We start from the raw sequence: 16,915 nt of genomic DNA on the forward strand, positions 1-16,915 counted from the left end.
CACAGTGTGCCAGAACTCCACTGTGTATATTGAGTCCATGAGTCTCTGTACCTACTACCTAGGAGGCTGATGAACTGCAGTTCATAGGCCCAGCTCTGAAAAGTGGTTTGTACATTCAAACAAGCACCTAACCTCATCACCAGAACTGAAGCCAACTTCCTACAGGTCAAAACACAAAACCTGCCAACTATCTCCAGTACCCCCACAAACTGCACACCAGGACCTGTTGGCTACAAATATCCAACTCAGGATCCTTAAAATTCTAGTTTATTAGGCGGATTGAAACACTGTAATCATAAACCTTGGGGCTGGTCCCCCCCCACACACACATGCACACACATACACACACACAGTAGCAGGCTACAGAGTCAGGTATACCTATCCTACAAGCGCTGGAGTCTGTCGTTGAGGCTTCTTTCAGCGTGGTGTTATCTTCCAGAAGGGGGTCGCTGGCTGGTCCTTCTGGCTGGACAGGTCTGGTCGAGTTGGAGATCAAGAGGGCGCCACTGAGGGTCACTTTTCACTGCCTTTTATCTGTCCCTGGCAGACTTTGGTGACTCCCCAGTTTTCAGGTTTGCCCAATCCAGGGGTCGTTGACCCTCGTGGGACTTCCCCCCCCTCGGTGGCTACTGGACGGCATCTGTCAGCCCCAGGGGTCGCCCGCATGTATGTGCAGGTTTGGGAGTCTGTTGATGAATTTTGAATGGGGCTCTGGGAGCGATTGATCTGGAGATACTCAGCCCCAAAAGTTGGCCCCCAGCGTTAATTAACTCAGGCCAGGGCTTCTAGCCCTTGATCAGTGATGAGATTTCCCGGTTGTTACATTGTCTTCTATTGAGTTCTTCCATTGGTTGATCTGCAGCTTCCAGGTGATAATTGCTGTCTGCTGCTACTGTGTTACATATTCAATCACTGATTCACTCGCTCTTTCAGGGGCCAGCCTGATACAGAGAAGGGCAGTTTGATTCCTGCCCTTGTTAACATTGTTACAATGTATAACTTACTAAAACACATTTAGTTGAAAGTTGAAAGGTGAGGAGTATAAAATATAAGCTACAAATGCCATGGCACACAAATAGATAAAAATACAAGGGGAGATACAAAATGCACACATACAAATTTTAAAACACAATTCCTTATCTTAAAGTGAAAGAGAGAGGAAGGAAGAAAAGGTAGAAAAAGAGAAACATATCCAAAGAGGGGAGAGCAAATGCAGGCAAGAGGAAAAGGGGGCTTTCTGCTACAGACCTATCAAATACAACAAAACCCAACTACCTGTGGGGGCACATTCCTCATGAAAAAAAACACTCTGCCTCCAGTCTCTTAGGCCTGATCCTGAGAAGGAACAAATTACAATGCAAACCACTTTTCAGGTACTTCCTCAGCCAGATAAAGAGGTTTTCAACCCTAAAGCTGGCATCCCAGGCAGTTAAGCTGTGCTCACCAGGAGCCTCACAACTGCACTGCAACCAGCAAGTGTCAGGCCTGTCCAAGGCGTGACAGGTCTGGGCGTTCCCCATCTAGGACTTTGTGCATGTGTGCATGCGTTAGCTGGAAGTTATGGCGCCTCTTACCTGCCTTTCAGCAGGGGATCGTTGGTCCTGGCATTTACAGGGCTGCCGCACTGCCAGCAGTCCCACCAGGCCTCCCTACCCTGGCAGGATGCAGTTTTAGTGGTCATGCCCAGGACCTGGGGCCTCCTGCTACCTGCAGTCCTGCCTTGCGCAGCTCCTCCCTCAAGTATTCCCTGCATGCCTCATACAGGGAGGGCACCACTGCCCTGCTAAAGGTGGTGCGTGCAGGCATTTTGTAAAATGGGGCCAGATGTTACAAATGCTTGAAACCTGGCCTCTCAACTAGGGAGAAGGGCTGGCTATCCAGAGCAAGCATCTCCCCAATGCTCTGGGTAATCTTGCTTGCCTTGGGAATGTTCCCCCATTCTGTCCACCTTTCTCCCACTGGTCCAGTGGCCCGCCTCTGCTTGGGGAGAAGGGGGCTTTGGAGTGAGCAGGGGACTTCCCTTTTGGCGCACACATACTGGTGCCAGGATGAGTAGGAAGAGGGGCAAGGGAGTGGTGCCTTCTCAGATGCAGCAGCATCGCTGTGGTGGAGAAGTGTCTTACATCCTTGTCACAGCTCATGTGCCTTCGGCAGTGCTGGCAGATGGCAAACCTGGGATCATCTGCCACCTCAAAAATGATCCCACGCTACATTACTCACCTGGTTCTGGGTTGAAGGCGAGGATCCTGCCTTTTCCACCTTCTCAGCAGGCTAAGGCTGAACAGCAGGAGGAACTGCCTCAGCTGAGCCACTTGCCTCCACAACCTCAGCCTTCGCCGAGGTGCTGCTTTCCGGAGCAGACCTGGGTCTAGGGGAAATTTGAGGGGTGTGGAGCACAAACTCTGATTCCCCCAGTCCCCAGAATTGCTTGAGCCAGCGCGCTCTGCATCCCTGGTTCCAGCTCCAGAACCTCCTCTGGCAGTGGGCGGCGCACGCTAGAGCTGAAATTGGGGTGGAGGAGATGGTGATTCCACTGCTGGTACCCACTTCTGGATTGAGTGGAGGTGGTGCAGGTGCAGGGACGTCAGGTGCAGACACTGCTCCCACCTCCTGGCTTCCACTGGCAGCACCGATGTCATGGCTGTTTGGGAATAGAATGTATCTGTGTTTGGGACGGGGTGGGGGGGCTTGCAGCTCTAGCTCTCCCCGTACCCTCTCCCCCCCCCACCAGAAAACCTGGCACCTCCCTTTCCAGCATGTTTCATATTGATCTTTCCTGTGCTGCAAAAGGTCTCTGTGTGAATCCTTCTATATTGTGTGTTTTATTCCCTCTGTTGCGTGCGTGCACTGGCCTTTTCTTGGTTTGCTTCAGTGTTAAGGGTTATGTAAAAATTGTGTGCTGTCTGTCTGTCTTCTGCTATGAATATCTGTTTTTTCTCTATATTTTCTGTGTATCTGTGTGTCTGTGTGCACGTCCAAGTAAGCAATCTGTGCCTACCTGCAGAGTGAGAGATCACACTGGCAGGGAAAACTCACCTTTCTTTTTTCAAAGTTTCAAAAAAAAAAAAAGAGTAAATATAAATTCAAAGAAATAAATTGAATAGTAATAATAATTTAATAGAATAGCTAAGCTAAGCTAAGCTAAATCCTACCCACTCCTTTGTAAAAAGAAAAAGGAGCAGGCAAGTTCAACTAGTACTGAGCCAGGAAGCCACAATGCCTCAGTCTGAGCATTTCTCTGTTGCACAGTTCCTGACAGGGAACAAGCTGGGAAAAGACACAGCATGCCTCCAGAGGCTTTTATGCTGTTTCTAGGCCCACTCCACAGATGCTGTCATTGGAAAGGCAGCCAGGGACAAATCCTTCTCGCTGGCCACCTACAGATGTCAGTCTTCTGCGCCACCCCGCCTCCCCCCGCTCCCCTCCCCCACTCTCCCTCCCTCTTCTAACTGCAAGTCAAGCTGTCCGAAGTGTCCGAAGCATCTGAAGCGCTTCTGATGCTCTGAACCACTTCGGATAGCTTGCCTGAGCCTGCGCTTCGATCCGGGCATGCCACTTTGGATGCCGAAGTGACCAAAATGGCACCGGATCTGAAGCGCGATCCGAAGACCCACACAGCCCCAGTAGGCATGCCACAACCCTGTGTATTTAGATTCTTTCATTTTTTAAAATATTTCTTATTTAACTTTATTTTAATGTAGTGTATGTTTCAGGCAAACCATTGGGTCAAATTATTTTTTTGAGACTGAACAGACCTAGGAAGAGGAAGGTCTTTAAAGAAAAAAGAGAAAAATACAGTTTTTGGAAAAGCAATGATTAGTCAAAACGTTAATTCATTCTTTCATCTCATGTCTCATTTTGCTTCTCACCCCCCAAGAAATCCATTCCATCCTCTACTATCTTCTTAACACCTCCAAGCTCCAATCCATGTGACTCAGCACATCCCTGTACTTTACCTGTGTTTTCATTTACTACTCTTCTCTTTCCTCCATCTCCTAAATCGCTAGTGACACTGTATCTCTTCTTCCATGATGGTAATGCGGGAGTCTTTTTTTTTTTCTTTCACCCATTTTCATTCCCCAATGACTTCTTCTTATGGCTTCTTATTACTGATAATATAGCAGAGGCTGCAGTTTCTGACCAACATCAGATCATAGTGCTAGATAGGTAATAAAAGATGGTCCCTGTCCCAAACAGGTAGGGTGGGAAGAAGGAAGCCTTATAATCTGCATGTTATACATGGTTGAGCCATGGAGAGATTAAATGTTTTGTGCAAGCCCCTGGCAAAGCCATGAATTGAACTCTTACCTCTTAAACGTATAGTGTTTCAACAGCAACTCCAATCCTGTCTAAAATCTGCATGATTCTTCAGGCTTGCCTTCAAAATTCCAGGCTATAGTTGATGCTATTATCATACAAGCTGAAGTCCTGAAAATAACCTTGATAAGAACCAAGTGGGATTAGGCTCCAGGCAGGCTAACAAAGAAATCCTTGAGTTCATTTTTTAAATTCACCTGAAGGTGAGAAGGTATGTTCCTGATTTATTAAAAATAAATCTAAGTTACTGATGTTGATTTTCTCCCAGATAAAATTGTTGGGGAGCCTGGAATGGATGAGATAGTCTCAGACATTTCATTTTCTCCATGTAGTCACAGATACATTTTCCATCAGAAAAATTACTGAAAGAAATGAAAAATACTGCATCAGAGAGTGGTAGGGAGTGCCACAGTGAAACACCACCACTCACTCCTGCTCTGTGCATGCCAAAAAATGTTATGTTGTCACTTTTGGGTATAACCCCATTGCCCAGTAGTTCCCTTAGTTCTGAGTGTGTCCATAAGAGTAGCACTTGGTATACCCAGTACCCCTTGAGTACTGGCAACATGACACATTAAGGCCTTCAGCATGCACAGAGCAAGACGAAGTGGACAGTGTGTGGTTTAACTGCAGTGTTCCCCAGTACTTTCCAACATAGTATAGACTTGTTAACTATCTCACTTCTAGTGGCTGTCAGCTATCTACTGCCATTATGAGCAAGTGGTTGACACCCCATGCATTGCTACTATGAACTGTTTCTCCAGCTATGGGAATTGGGAAGCAGTTTCAGAGAAGCTGCTAAATGGTTTTCCCTGTTTTTGTCAACAGTGGGAACTTCCTGGAGTGAGGGTAGGGATCTGGAAGCCTTGCCTGCCCTTTCGTACCACTGACTTTCATTATTTTTCCCCATTTTCATTTTCCACAGATTTATAGGATCATTGGAAAGTAGGGCTGGAAGAGACCTCATGAGGTCATATAGTCCATCTCGCTGCTCAAGACAGGGACATTCCTGAGTAAATCATTCCATTCAAGTCTGTCCCACCTACTTTTGAAAATTTCCAGGGACAGAGATTCCACAACTTCTCTAGGTAGTCTGTTTCAATGCTTGACCACCCTCATAGTGAGAAAGTTCTTCTTAATCTTCAACCTAAATTTTCTGTGCTGCAGTTTGAGGCCATTGCTCTTATTTCCAACAGGTATATGAGGAGTTTTCAAATTACAGCACCTGATGAAGTCAGCTTCTTCTCACAAAAACATGTGCTATATATGTGTGTGCATGTATGTATACAAAACCTACTTTGGTTAGTCTTTTACGGCACGTTCCCATGAACAGGACTGTGTTTCCCCAGGAACAAATAGTTGTTACCAGACATGCTCCTGCACATGTGCTCTGGTATGCAGCAAGTTGCCCCAGGTAGGATAGGGAAGGCTGGGGCCAGCACCTGGGTTGGCCTCAGAACCCATACCTAGGGTCCTGGGGGCCTCCCAGGGCTGCAGCAACAGTGAACTTGCCACTTGGAGCCTGGCCAGCAGCCAGTGTGGCTCTGGGTGGCTAGGCCTTAGGTTTGGGTGGTACATACTGCAGCCATGTATGCTGCACTCCTTTTTGTGACATAGTTTTTTTAGGTACCATGATTTCCTGGTAGCTAATTTTGCCACTGCATGGAATCATAAGCACTATGTGCATTTTGCAGTGCCTCCAAAGGCTTTGAGGTGCCACAAACTATACGTTCCCACTTGTGGGGACGCAGCTTTCAGGTGAAAATGTACCCTGCCTTCTACTTTAGACTATGATTATCAATCCCTCCTCAGACTTTTCTTTTCCAGAATCCTAGTTTTTCCATCCTTTCATCATAAGTCATATTTTCCAGACCTCCAATAATTTTTGTTGCTCCCTCTTGGACCCTTTCCAATCGATCTACATTTTTCTTGAAGTGTGGGGGTCCAAAACTGGATGCAGTACTCCATGTGAGGCCTCACCAGTGCTGAACAGAATGGAAGAATCACTTCCTTCTATTTGCAATTTACACTTTTGTTAATATAACCCAATTTGCTAGGGTTTTGTTTTTCTTTTTGCAATAAGATCACACTGTTGGCTCATATTTAGCTTCAGCTTGAGGCTCATGGAACCTGGCAACTCCCAGGTCCTTCTCTGCAATAATTACAGACCAGCCAGTCATTCTCCAGGCTGTGTTTGTGCCTCTCACAGGATAGAATGAGGTTCCCTTTCGTATGTGGGTCCTATGGAAAGCCCCCCTTTGACTTCAGTGGGGAAGCATGTCAAGCCTGATTTCTACTATCTCTTGCAGGGCTTCTCGACTCAGGCACTGTAGGCATCAGCAGAGCAGGATTAATATGCACATAGCATCCCCAGTGCACTTGAATGAATCTCCAACAACAGATATACAATTTGTACATAGGTGTGTTCCTCTTTAGCATAATCACTAGTGACTCTACAGTAACAAAGTGGTGTCAACTGAGGTTTACACTTTCAGGTCCTTACAGTGAAGAGGGAAGATGTTGCTGCCCTCTACTGGAAAGTCATTTTACTAGCTCAATGTAGGGAAGGTTAATACAGTAACTGATCTGTACTTTTTCAAAGTTCCTGACAAATAGTGACAAAGCATTATTACCCACATTTTGAAGCCAAAGAAACTGAAGTGTAGTGAAGTTCAACTTTCTTAAAAGTGTCCACGTTTGATGAATGCTGCAGTTTTGGGGAACTCAAACTGAATCATAAAAGGGTATGATTTTCAGAGGTATTCAGAACCTGCAACTTCTGCTCATTCCAATTTAAGTTAGAGGAATTCAGTACTTCTTTCAATCAAGCTAAGTGCCTCAGAATGTAAGCACTCAAATTAGTAGCCTGGTTTTTTTAAATATTTGTACTGAAGTTTCCTGACTGCAGTTACAGTCTTGGCAGAAATTAAAATAGACGCCAGGCTGCTTGATTGCCTGGCAAGTAGAATGGGATGACTGCACTACCAAAAGGCCAGCCAGTTAAGCTGACATGTACAAGGTGGTCTTACATTATTTCTGAAGGGCACAGCTAGAAACGTTCAAACATGAAATAACATTTGGTGTTTTAAGAACGATGGTAATGAGCTACTAAAGCAGCTCATTGAGGGCTGTGGTAGATTCTCTATTACTTGAAGTCTTTAAATCAAGGTATGCTATAGCTTAACCAGAGCTCATTGAGTTAGATGCACTAATTACTGCAAGAAGTTCTGTAGCCTATAACTTGCAGGAAGTCAAAGGGGAAGATCATGATGGCTTTACTTGGCAGTCCTTTAGCCTCATAGAACAACATTATATTCCATCTATTAGGCACTAAGTGTCATCCTATTCCACCCTGCTCAAGGGGAAGGGGTGGGGGGGAAATAGATCCCCCTGCTTGCTGCTTTTTGTGATTTAGTCTTAAGGGTAAGGTGATTGATGATGTGTACAAAAGTACACATACCACAGATTTATAGGATCAAAAGGAAAGCAGTGCTAGAAGGGACCCAAAAGGAAAGCAGTGCTAGTTCAGCCCCCTGTTCATGGCAGGATCATTCCTAACTAAAACATTCCAGTCAAGTGTCTGCCCAACATTTTAACATTTTTTCAGTAGCCTCCATGCCAAATAGAGACACATGCTACTACCCAAACCAAAAAATATACGTGCAACCCTTGCCCTGTCTGATTGACCAGTTTGGTGCGTCAGGCAGGCTACCTGCATGCTACCTCATAGGCTGAACTAGGCAACTGAACCATGTGAAAAATGGCCTGCAGACTCCTTAGCACAACTGTAGTCTTCATGAGTGTTGCTCTGTCTGTGGCTTCTGCTGGCTTTTGACCTTAATGCCAGTCATTGACCCATGATTCATTGCCCTGGGGTCTGGCTCTTTGATGTCACGTTAGATTGCCCATATGTAAGCTGTGTAACATGACTAAGCCAAACTATATTGGAGAGGAATACATATTGTTTTAGTGGCAGGGTATGCATAAGGCAGAAAGCCATAAAGCACCGACTATGGCCATGAGGAAAACCCCAGAATAAGAACTTGTTGGCTGAGCGCAGGTTGAAAGTCTTGGGAGTTGAGAGCAAATTAATTTTCTATTAGTTGATTCCTTTTTGTTCAAGGAAACAGGACTTTGTACATCATCTTTAAATGAAAAGGATTGCGTCGAAGCTGCCTCAGTCATTAATTAATCCTTCTGTTAAACAATCTGCAGAGCCTTGAACGGTTTGGTTTAAAAGAGGTAACGTGACTAAGAAATTAATATTGACAGTGGCTAAGTGGCACTGTTGGCTCTTAGAGCTAACTGTGTAATCAGAGCAATAGAAGGCTACAGTAACATTGATTTCAAGCTTTTTGAAGATGTGGACAGACATAACTTCATGGGTTATATAACTTGTTCACACTTGTAGTTTTAGCTCTACAGCCATAAAGACTAGATACCTTGTCTTTTATATTAAGAAAGGGAATATATCCCAGTGAGCCACATAACGCTCTAATTTAAGCTATCTCCTACTTCTAGGGTGTTTCTGGATAGCCATAGCTCTAGGGCAGGAATTCAATTGCTACTTCTGCTGCTGAGTCACTCTAGTTTCCCTATAATAATACTTGCGTCATAGCAGCATTGTGAAATGTAATTAGTTAATGACTGGAAGCACTTTGAATATATAACGCTCTATAAATATAAATTATTTCTAAAAAATCCAGCCCTATGAATTTAGATTAAGAAAAATCAACTCACATTGGAAACTAACGTTTCCCTGCAATATAGTGGGTAACCATTCAGCACCACTCCATTGGGCAGCTGACTTGGTCATCTTATGAAAAGGACCAGGGCTAGAGGAAAAGGTGGCATTATTTGAACAATGGATTTTTGGAGCCTGAGGGTAGAAGAAATGAATGTGTTTCTACAAAACTAGGTGGTCTAAATGACCTTTGATAGCCCTTCTAACCTCATGATTCCATGAAAACCATAGTCCCTTTGGTCATAAGCATCTCAGGTAACATATATTGTGACTATCACACCTTGTAATTTCCAGCTGAGTGGAAAGTCTCTCCCAGAGTCCTCCCAGAATCCTTCATATTGAAATCTATCTGGGGGAGGAGTTTTAAATGCAGAGAGTAAATTAAAGACTTGTATGAAGTCAGAGAAAATAAGTCTTCGGAGTGGGTGGAAGAGTAGAACTATACAGGACCTGAATTATTTGTTTGCAGTGGGTTGCCTAATTAAAGTGAACCCATTCAGCTTTTTGCTGCAGATTTTACCTCAAATGGCTCTGTTTCTTTTATCAGCTGAAGCTCATCAGTGGTCTCATACAGTTGATTGGAGAAGTGGTCTGACTGGAGTTGACTGGAGAAGTTCCACTCAGAAATTCACTGGTTCTGTACCTAAAGTCCTGAGCTTGACCAGGAGTTTGCCCAGGAACCGGCTGAGGCAGCTTGCTCCAGGGCCATGGTTGTCATGGGTGACTTCAATTACCCGGACATCTCGTGGGAGGATTGCTCAGCAAAATCTGAGCGGTCGCAGAGCTTCCTCTTGTACGTGGATGACCTCTACCTGACTCAAGAAGTCTATGGGCCAACGAGAGGCAAAGCGCTGCTCGACCTGGTACTGGCTACTGGGGATGACCTAGTCGGCGACCTAGTGATTGATGGGAAGCTGGGTGACAGCGACCACGAGCTGATCACCTTCACCATCCGCCGAAAAGCTGGCAAATCAGCAACACGGAAGTCCTTGACTTCAGGAAAGCCGACTTTGACAAGCTCAGGAGGCTTGTCAGTGAGGCCCTAAGGGACTGTGACCACAGGGAGAGGGGAGTTCAAGAAGAGTGGTTGCTCCTCAAGGGAGTGATCCTCAATGCACAAACTAAGTCTATTGCATCTCAGAGGAAAGGCAGCAAGAGGGCACAGCAGCCCCCCTGGCTCTCCAGGGACCTAGCAGACCTCCTGAGGCTAAAAAGAAAGGCCTACAAAGGATGGAGGATGGGAGTCACCTCCAAGGAGGATTATTCTGCACTGGTCTGGTCCTGTAGGGAGCAGACCAGGAAAGCCAAGGCTGCAACTGAACTCCAGCTAGCTTTGAGCATCAAGGACAATAAAAAGTCCTTTTTCAGATATGTGGGGAGCCGGAGGAAAAGCAGGGGCAATGTTGGACCCTGCTGAACCAGATGGGGCAACTGACACTCAGGAAAAAGCCAACCTATTAAATAGGTACTTTGCGTCAGTCTTTCATCAGCCCCATGGGATGCCCATGCCCGCTACAGGGCCGGGAAGTCCGGGTGAGGGTGATCCCCTGCCCTCCATTAATGCTGACTTTGTGAAGGAACATCTTGAGAAGCTGGATACCTTCAAGTCAGCCGGCCCTGACAATCTTCACCCCAGGGTACTCAAGGAGCTGGCGAGCATCATAGCCCAGCCCCTAGCGCGGATCTTTGAAAACTCTTGGTGTTCTGGTGTAGTGCCCGAAGACTGGAAGAAGGCCAATGTGGTGCCTATCTTCAAGAAAGGGAGGAAAGTGGATCCGGCTAACTATAGGCCCATCAGCCTGACTTCTATCCCGGGGAAGATCTTAGAAAGTTTATTAAGGAGGCCATCCTTAATGGACTGGCCGACGCCAACATCTTAAGGGATAGCCAGCACGGGTTTGTTGCGGGTAGGTCTTGCTTGACCAATCTCATTTCCTTCTACAACCAGGTGACCTATCACCTGGACAAGGGAGATGAGATTGATGTCATATATCTTGACTTCAAAAAAGCCTTCTATCTGGTGTCCCATGATCGTCTTTTGGAGAAACTGGCCAATTGTCGCCTTGGGTCCTCCACGATCCACTGGCTGGAAAATTGGCTCCGGGGTTGGACCCAGAGGGTAGTAATTGTTGGAAGTCACTCATCGTGGTGTCCTGTGACCAGTGGGGTCCCCCAGGGCTCTGTCCTTGGACCCATACTGTTCAACATCTTCATTAATGATGTGGACGCTGGAGTCAGAAGCGGACTGGCCAAGTTCGCAGATGACACCAAACTTTGGGGCAAAGCATCCACACCAGAAGACAGGCGGATGATCCAGGCTGACCTGGACAGGCTCAGCAAGTGGGCGGATGAGAATCTGATGGTGTTCAATGCCGATAAGTGCAAGGTTCTCCACCTTGGGGAAAAAAAACCCGCAGCATCCTTATAGGCTCGGCAGTGCTGTGTTGGCTAGCACTATGGAAGAAAGAGACTTGGGGGTCATCATTGACCACAAGATGAACATGAGCCTGCAATGCGATGCTGCGGCTAGTAAAGCGACCAAAATGCTGGCTTGCATCCATAGATGCTTCTCAAGCAAATCCCGGGACGTCATTCTCCCCCTGTACTCGGCCTTAGTGAGGCCGCAGCTGGAGTACTGCGTCCAGTTTTGGGCTCCACAATTCAAAAAGGATGTGGAGAAGCTTGAGAGAGTCCAGAGAAGAGCCATGCGCATGATCAGAGGTCAGGGAAGCAGACCCTACGATGACAGGCTGAGAGCCCTGGGGCTCTTTAGCCTGGAAAAACGCAGGTTCAGGGGTGATCTGATGGCCACCTATAAGTTTATCAGGGATGACCACCAGTATCTGGAGGAACGTTTGTTCACCAGAGCGCCCCAAGGGATGACGAGGACGAATGGTCACAAACTACTACAAGATCGTTTCAGGCTGGACATAAGGAAGAATTTCTTTACTGTCCGAGCCCCCAAGGTCTGGAACAGCCTGCCACCAGAGGTTGTCCAAGCGCCTTCATTGAACACCTTCAAGATGAAACTGGATGCTCATCTTGCTGGGATCCTATGACCCCAGCTGACTTCCTGCCCTTTGGGCAGAGGGCTGGACTCGATGATCTTCCGAGGTCCCTTCCAGCCCTAATGTCTATGAAATCTATGAAATTGCAGCAGCTATACATACTCTCAGCTAATTCACAAACCCTCATTTTCCCAGAGGAGTTAGAAACCTATCCTTGTGAAGTATTCAACTATATATTGAACCAATATGGGCTGGAAGGCCCTGGCAGATGTTTCATTTATTGCACAAGAAAACTGTTAATCATGTGATTAATTAGATGCGACATATTAGCCAATTTATGACTTCATAAATAGCAAACCAGCCATGGAGATGTTCCATATTAAATGTGGATTGAATCACTTTAAATTGAGCACGTGGCAGGTTTTGGGACTGCTCTATGCCTGATCCCAATTAGCTGATTGTTGGGATCAGGTATAAGGCAAGGTCAGGACATGACTACCCCTACCTGATCCTTGGATCTCAAACTGGGACTGGGTACTGCTCTACATCTGATCCTGATGATCAACTGAGGGTTGGGATCAGGCAGGAGGCAGCCCTGAGATCCAAGACTTAGCTGCCCCCAGCTTGGTCCAGTTTGGCTGTGGCAGTTACACAACTGGAATCTGAGGAATTTTATGTCCCATCCCAAAAATCACATGTCCTTTCATGCATGTCTGGGATGGAAGAACATGCGATTTCAGGGATCGGGCACGAAATTCCTCAGATCCCAATCACAGCATTATATTCACATCTGCCAGGAGTCTGAGAATGCTTGAAGGAGTGGGTCCCTCACGCCCGCAAGAACAGCAAACCTCTCTTGGCAGGGAACTGAATCGGCTTAGCTAGACTTCTTACCAGACCCTCCACAGTGATGCTTTCCTTGTGAGATCAAGTCCCTTGCCTATACCAGGTAAACACCACCCCACCCTGGGGTTATCATAGACCACGTACCACCTGCCAGCCACTCTAGGGACCAGCCTCAAGGGCATTGGGGGGGAAGGGAGGACACGCTGGCAATCTACTAAATTCAAAGTCCTTGAAACGCTGCTACCATTTCTAGGACACGCGTGAGCCATCCGCATGGGCTTCGTACTCTTGTAATACCGTCTTTCTGAACTGGTTCTGATGCCTTTCGAGTAGGCTACGGCAGGGACCTCGCAGCAACGTACTGTACCGAGACCAAAGCACTGAGTGGGCATCAAACCCAGAAAACCCCTGATTCCCGGGATTTCCCAGCCAGGGGCTTTCTGTGCTTTCTTCACAGCGTCCAGTACCGCCTTCCCGCCTGCTTCCCCTCCTGCGATGCCGCAGCTAGGCCAAGGAGCAGGAGCCTGAGGAGCTGCCCGCTGCAGGCTCCTGCTCTCCCCACCCTCGCCTCCTGCTGGGTCGGGCTGCACGCGACCACTCCGCCACAAGAACAGCGGCGCACGCGTACACGGGACTCCATTGTTCCGTGCCGGAAACCGCTATGGCGGCGAAGTGGAGATTTCGCGCGCAGGCGCTCACGTGACCACGAGTTGCAGAGCTGGTTGGGCGCGGCCGCGTATGCGCGCTGATTTGACACGGGCTTTGGCAAGCGGGGCGGAAGCGCTGGGCGGGCTGGGCGCGGGGCCGTCGGGCTGGCGCACTGAGCGCTCGGAGCAGCCCCCAGTCCCGGCGCGGCGCGGGGCAGCCCGGGCCGATGTCGGGCGCGTGCGGGATGCAGCCGTGCCACCAGGAGGCGCTGCGCAGGCACCGCGTGCCCCTGGCCAAGCAGCTGGTGCTGCAGGAGCTGCTGGAGCACTTGCTGGCGCGCGCCGTGCTCACGCCGGAGATGAAGGAGGCCATCCAGGTAGGGCGGGGCCTCGGCCTCCGCTTCCCTTCCCGGGCTGCGGGACCTGGTCTGCCTCGCGGGAGCCGGCCACGGCACGGGCTAGGGCGCGGGGATGCGGCATTTCACATGCGGGCCCTTGTGAGCTTGAACTGAGAATAGAGGAGCTGCTGTTTCGTGGGTCGGGCCCCAGCTCCATCTTGCTCCGTCTCATATGGCCACCAGGGGCGCCCCCCCCCATGCTGCAGCTGGGCCAGGGAGCAGGGGCCTGAGGAACTGCTTGCTGCAGGCTCCTGCTCTCCCCACCCTCGCCTCCTGCTGGACCTACAGCCCTCTCTCCTTTGGTCCTGCCTCACGACCACTGCATGACCAGGGCCACCTGCAGCCAAAGGGGACCTCACAATGCCGCCACCAGCAATGTCTGCCTGTTAGCTGGTCTAGGAGCAACCCCTGTGTCTACCCTCCTGTGGTGGGTCCTGTGCTCCACTTCCTTTCTCCTGGTGTTTGTGATCCGCTAAGTCAGCAGCATGCTTCCCTTTCTTTTCTGCATATGTCCCTGTTGTCTTTTTGTGTTCCCCCCCACAGCTCCCCTCCTCCCCCCTGCAGTACAGCCTGCGGAGGCACCTTGCACCCCACAGCAAGCCACTTTCTTCCTTCCAGGCAGAGGAGGAGCATGCAGCTCCCTCCCTCACACCCCACCTGACTCCTTCCCACCATAGGCAGCAGAAGGCTGCGGCTAATGGGGCTTAGCCCCCCCAAACGCAGCTCCATTGCTCCAGCACCACTGGCATGCCCAGTGTACTTGCCATGCATCAGCCCCGCAACAGCCCCGAGTGAGGGGGAGGGGCATCTCTGCACTACTTCTCCGCATCCTGCCATGCACTCGCAACCCCAGCACCCACATAATATTTTCTCCTGCGACCGCTGCTTCCAACCTAGCCTCCCATGATATGGCAAGAGTCCCTTGAGGGAGCTGCCAATATGCTGGGGAAGACCCTGCAGGGGCAGGGGTTTCCCCACTGGCCAGTCTCTCTTCGAGGGGGGCCATGGAGCCCCCAAGCCCAACCAGGGCAGGGGAAAGGGCAAGGGCTCCTCTTCTTCCTCCTCCACAGGGGGTGGGAAGAGTAAAGGGCCTACAAAGAAAGTCCAGTTAGCAACACTTGCAGGTGCCCCTCCCACTCAGTCTTCCTTCATCTCTGCAAGCAGGGCTGCTCAGCTCAGCAGTTGGAGCTATTCCTAGGTGGCTGCAGGGAAGCTTGCAGCCTCGGAGCCTGGGCCCTCTTCCACTTCTGCCCACACATCCTCAGGCAGTTGGGGTCCCCTCCCCAGCATCAGCAGGCACAGTGGGGTGCACTGCGACATGCCTGAGATTAAGCCACCACCGTTTGAGAACTATGTGAGCTCACTCAGGCAGTGGGGGCCCCTGGAGATTGACAGTCTCCAGATACTACCGCAAGGTTATCATTTACCTTGCCATGGAGGCTGCCATACAGGAAGCGGCAGAGAAGAGGTTTGCAGTGTGGGGGGGAAAGCGTGTCCCACTCAAGCCCCTGGAGGAGCTGGGAACTCGGGTGGTCTTCAGCCCCACCCCCTTACGTCCCTAATTGGGCCCTCATGCCCTTCCTGCAAAGCCTGGGGAGAGTTCTATCCCTGGTCACCACTCTCCTGCTGGGGTGCCAGGACCCCAACCTCCCCCCACATCCAGTCCTTCCACCACCTTCAGGTGCTGTATGCCTCTGCATAGTGTATGGTCAAGTCACCATCCAGCTGGAGGTGAAGGGGGGACCTTTATTGTCTCCTTCCAGGGGTCCCTCAACCACATTAACTATATGGTGGTGGAAGTTAGGTACTTCTGGTACTGGGTACTGGGGCACCTCTGCCAAGAATGTCCCCTCAGTTAGCGATGGGGGGCACCACAGCACTCCCACCCCCCAAGCAGAGAGGTACCACCACCACTGGCAACCCAGCCCTAGCATCCAATCCCTTGGCAAGCTCAGGAGACACCCCCCCCCCCCCCCAATGCCACAGCCACCAGTGGGGTCCCAAAGCAGGGAGGGGGGCACACCAGCCCCCACCACTGCTACTCCCTCCTAGCCCCACGATACTTCCAGCATCTCAGGAAGACCCCTCCTCAGGCCACCCTGAGGCTGGCTGGGTGCTGGTCCCACATGGGTGGTGATCTACCATCCATTGCAAGGTAAAGTGCAAAGCCCAGACGCAGCTTGGGCCCTCCAGTATGAAGGAGGCTCCCCCTCCCACCATCCAAGAGGAGGGCTGACATTGATGTTATACCCACCACCTCCCGAGCTGCACCAGGAATCCCACCTCCAGGAAAAATAAAAAAGATAACTGTTACCAACATGGAAGAGGGCCCAGGATGGCAAGGCCATCCTATGTTAGATTAGCCTATGGAGAAGACTCCCTCCCCCCAACTCAGCCGGCTTTGACCTGCCCCCAACTACTACAGGCACTGGACCTCAGCCCCAGCCACCCTGGGGCAGGTCTGATGGCAGAGACCCCCACTCCGACCACCTGGGGGAGATGGGAGTCCAGGGGCTCGTGCCAGTGGGCCCCGATGGGGAGGATTCCCTTCCCCAGGACTATGGGGAGGGCACCAATGCCACCCAGGTGCGTGAACCATCTTGACAACACCACCACCTTCACCTTTGTCAGGGTGGAGGAGTAACGGATACCCTGAATTGTTGAATTGAATCTACTCAGTTGAATTGAATCTACTGGTCCATGCTAAATACCGCCCAGGTCCATGCTAAATACCGCCCAAGTCCATGCCTCCAGCACTAGGCTGGCCCCCTTCAGTGACCATCATCTGGTATGCACTCAGGTTACTCTGCAGCCTGAGCATCCAAGGCTGGCTTCCTGGCATTTTAGCAACAGCCTGCTGGAAAATGTGGTCTTTGGTCACCTTCCAGGAGTTCTGGCTGGCCTGGTGCAGGCAGCGGCAAGCATTTCCCTTGACCCAGAGATGGTGGGACATGA

General features: G+C 49.7%; 1 protein-coding gene across 3 annotated transcripts in view; it reads left to right on the forward strand.

Moving 5' to 3' along the window:
- Positions 1-13,617: 13,617 nt before the first annotated feature.
- CASP2 (caspase 2) overlaps positions 13,618-16,915 on the forward strand; it is a 62,695-nt gene continuing 59,397 nt past the window's right edge. Inside the window, exon 1 of one of the 3 annotated variants that reach the window (XM_019500556.2) lies at positions 13,618-13,939. In XM_019500556.2, the coding sequence (XP_019356101.1) occupies positions 13,790-13,939 (150 nt within the window). In that variant the 5' untranslated portion in view covers positions 13,618-13,789. The remainder of the gene's footprint in view (positions 13,940-16,915) is intronic. The other 2 variants (XM_059726824.1, XM_014609222.3) reach the window with 2 other exon arrangements.

Source organism: Alligator mississippiensis, chromosome 4 (genome assembly GCF_030867095.1).
Source record: "Alligator mississippiensis isolate rAllMis1 chromosome 4, rAllMis1, whole genome shotgun sequence".
Classification (NCBI taxonomy): Eukaryota; Metazoa; Chordata; order Crocodylia; family Alligatoridae; genus Alligator; species Alligator mississippiensis.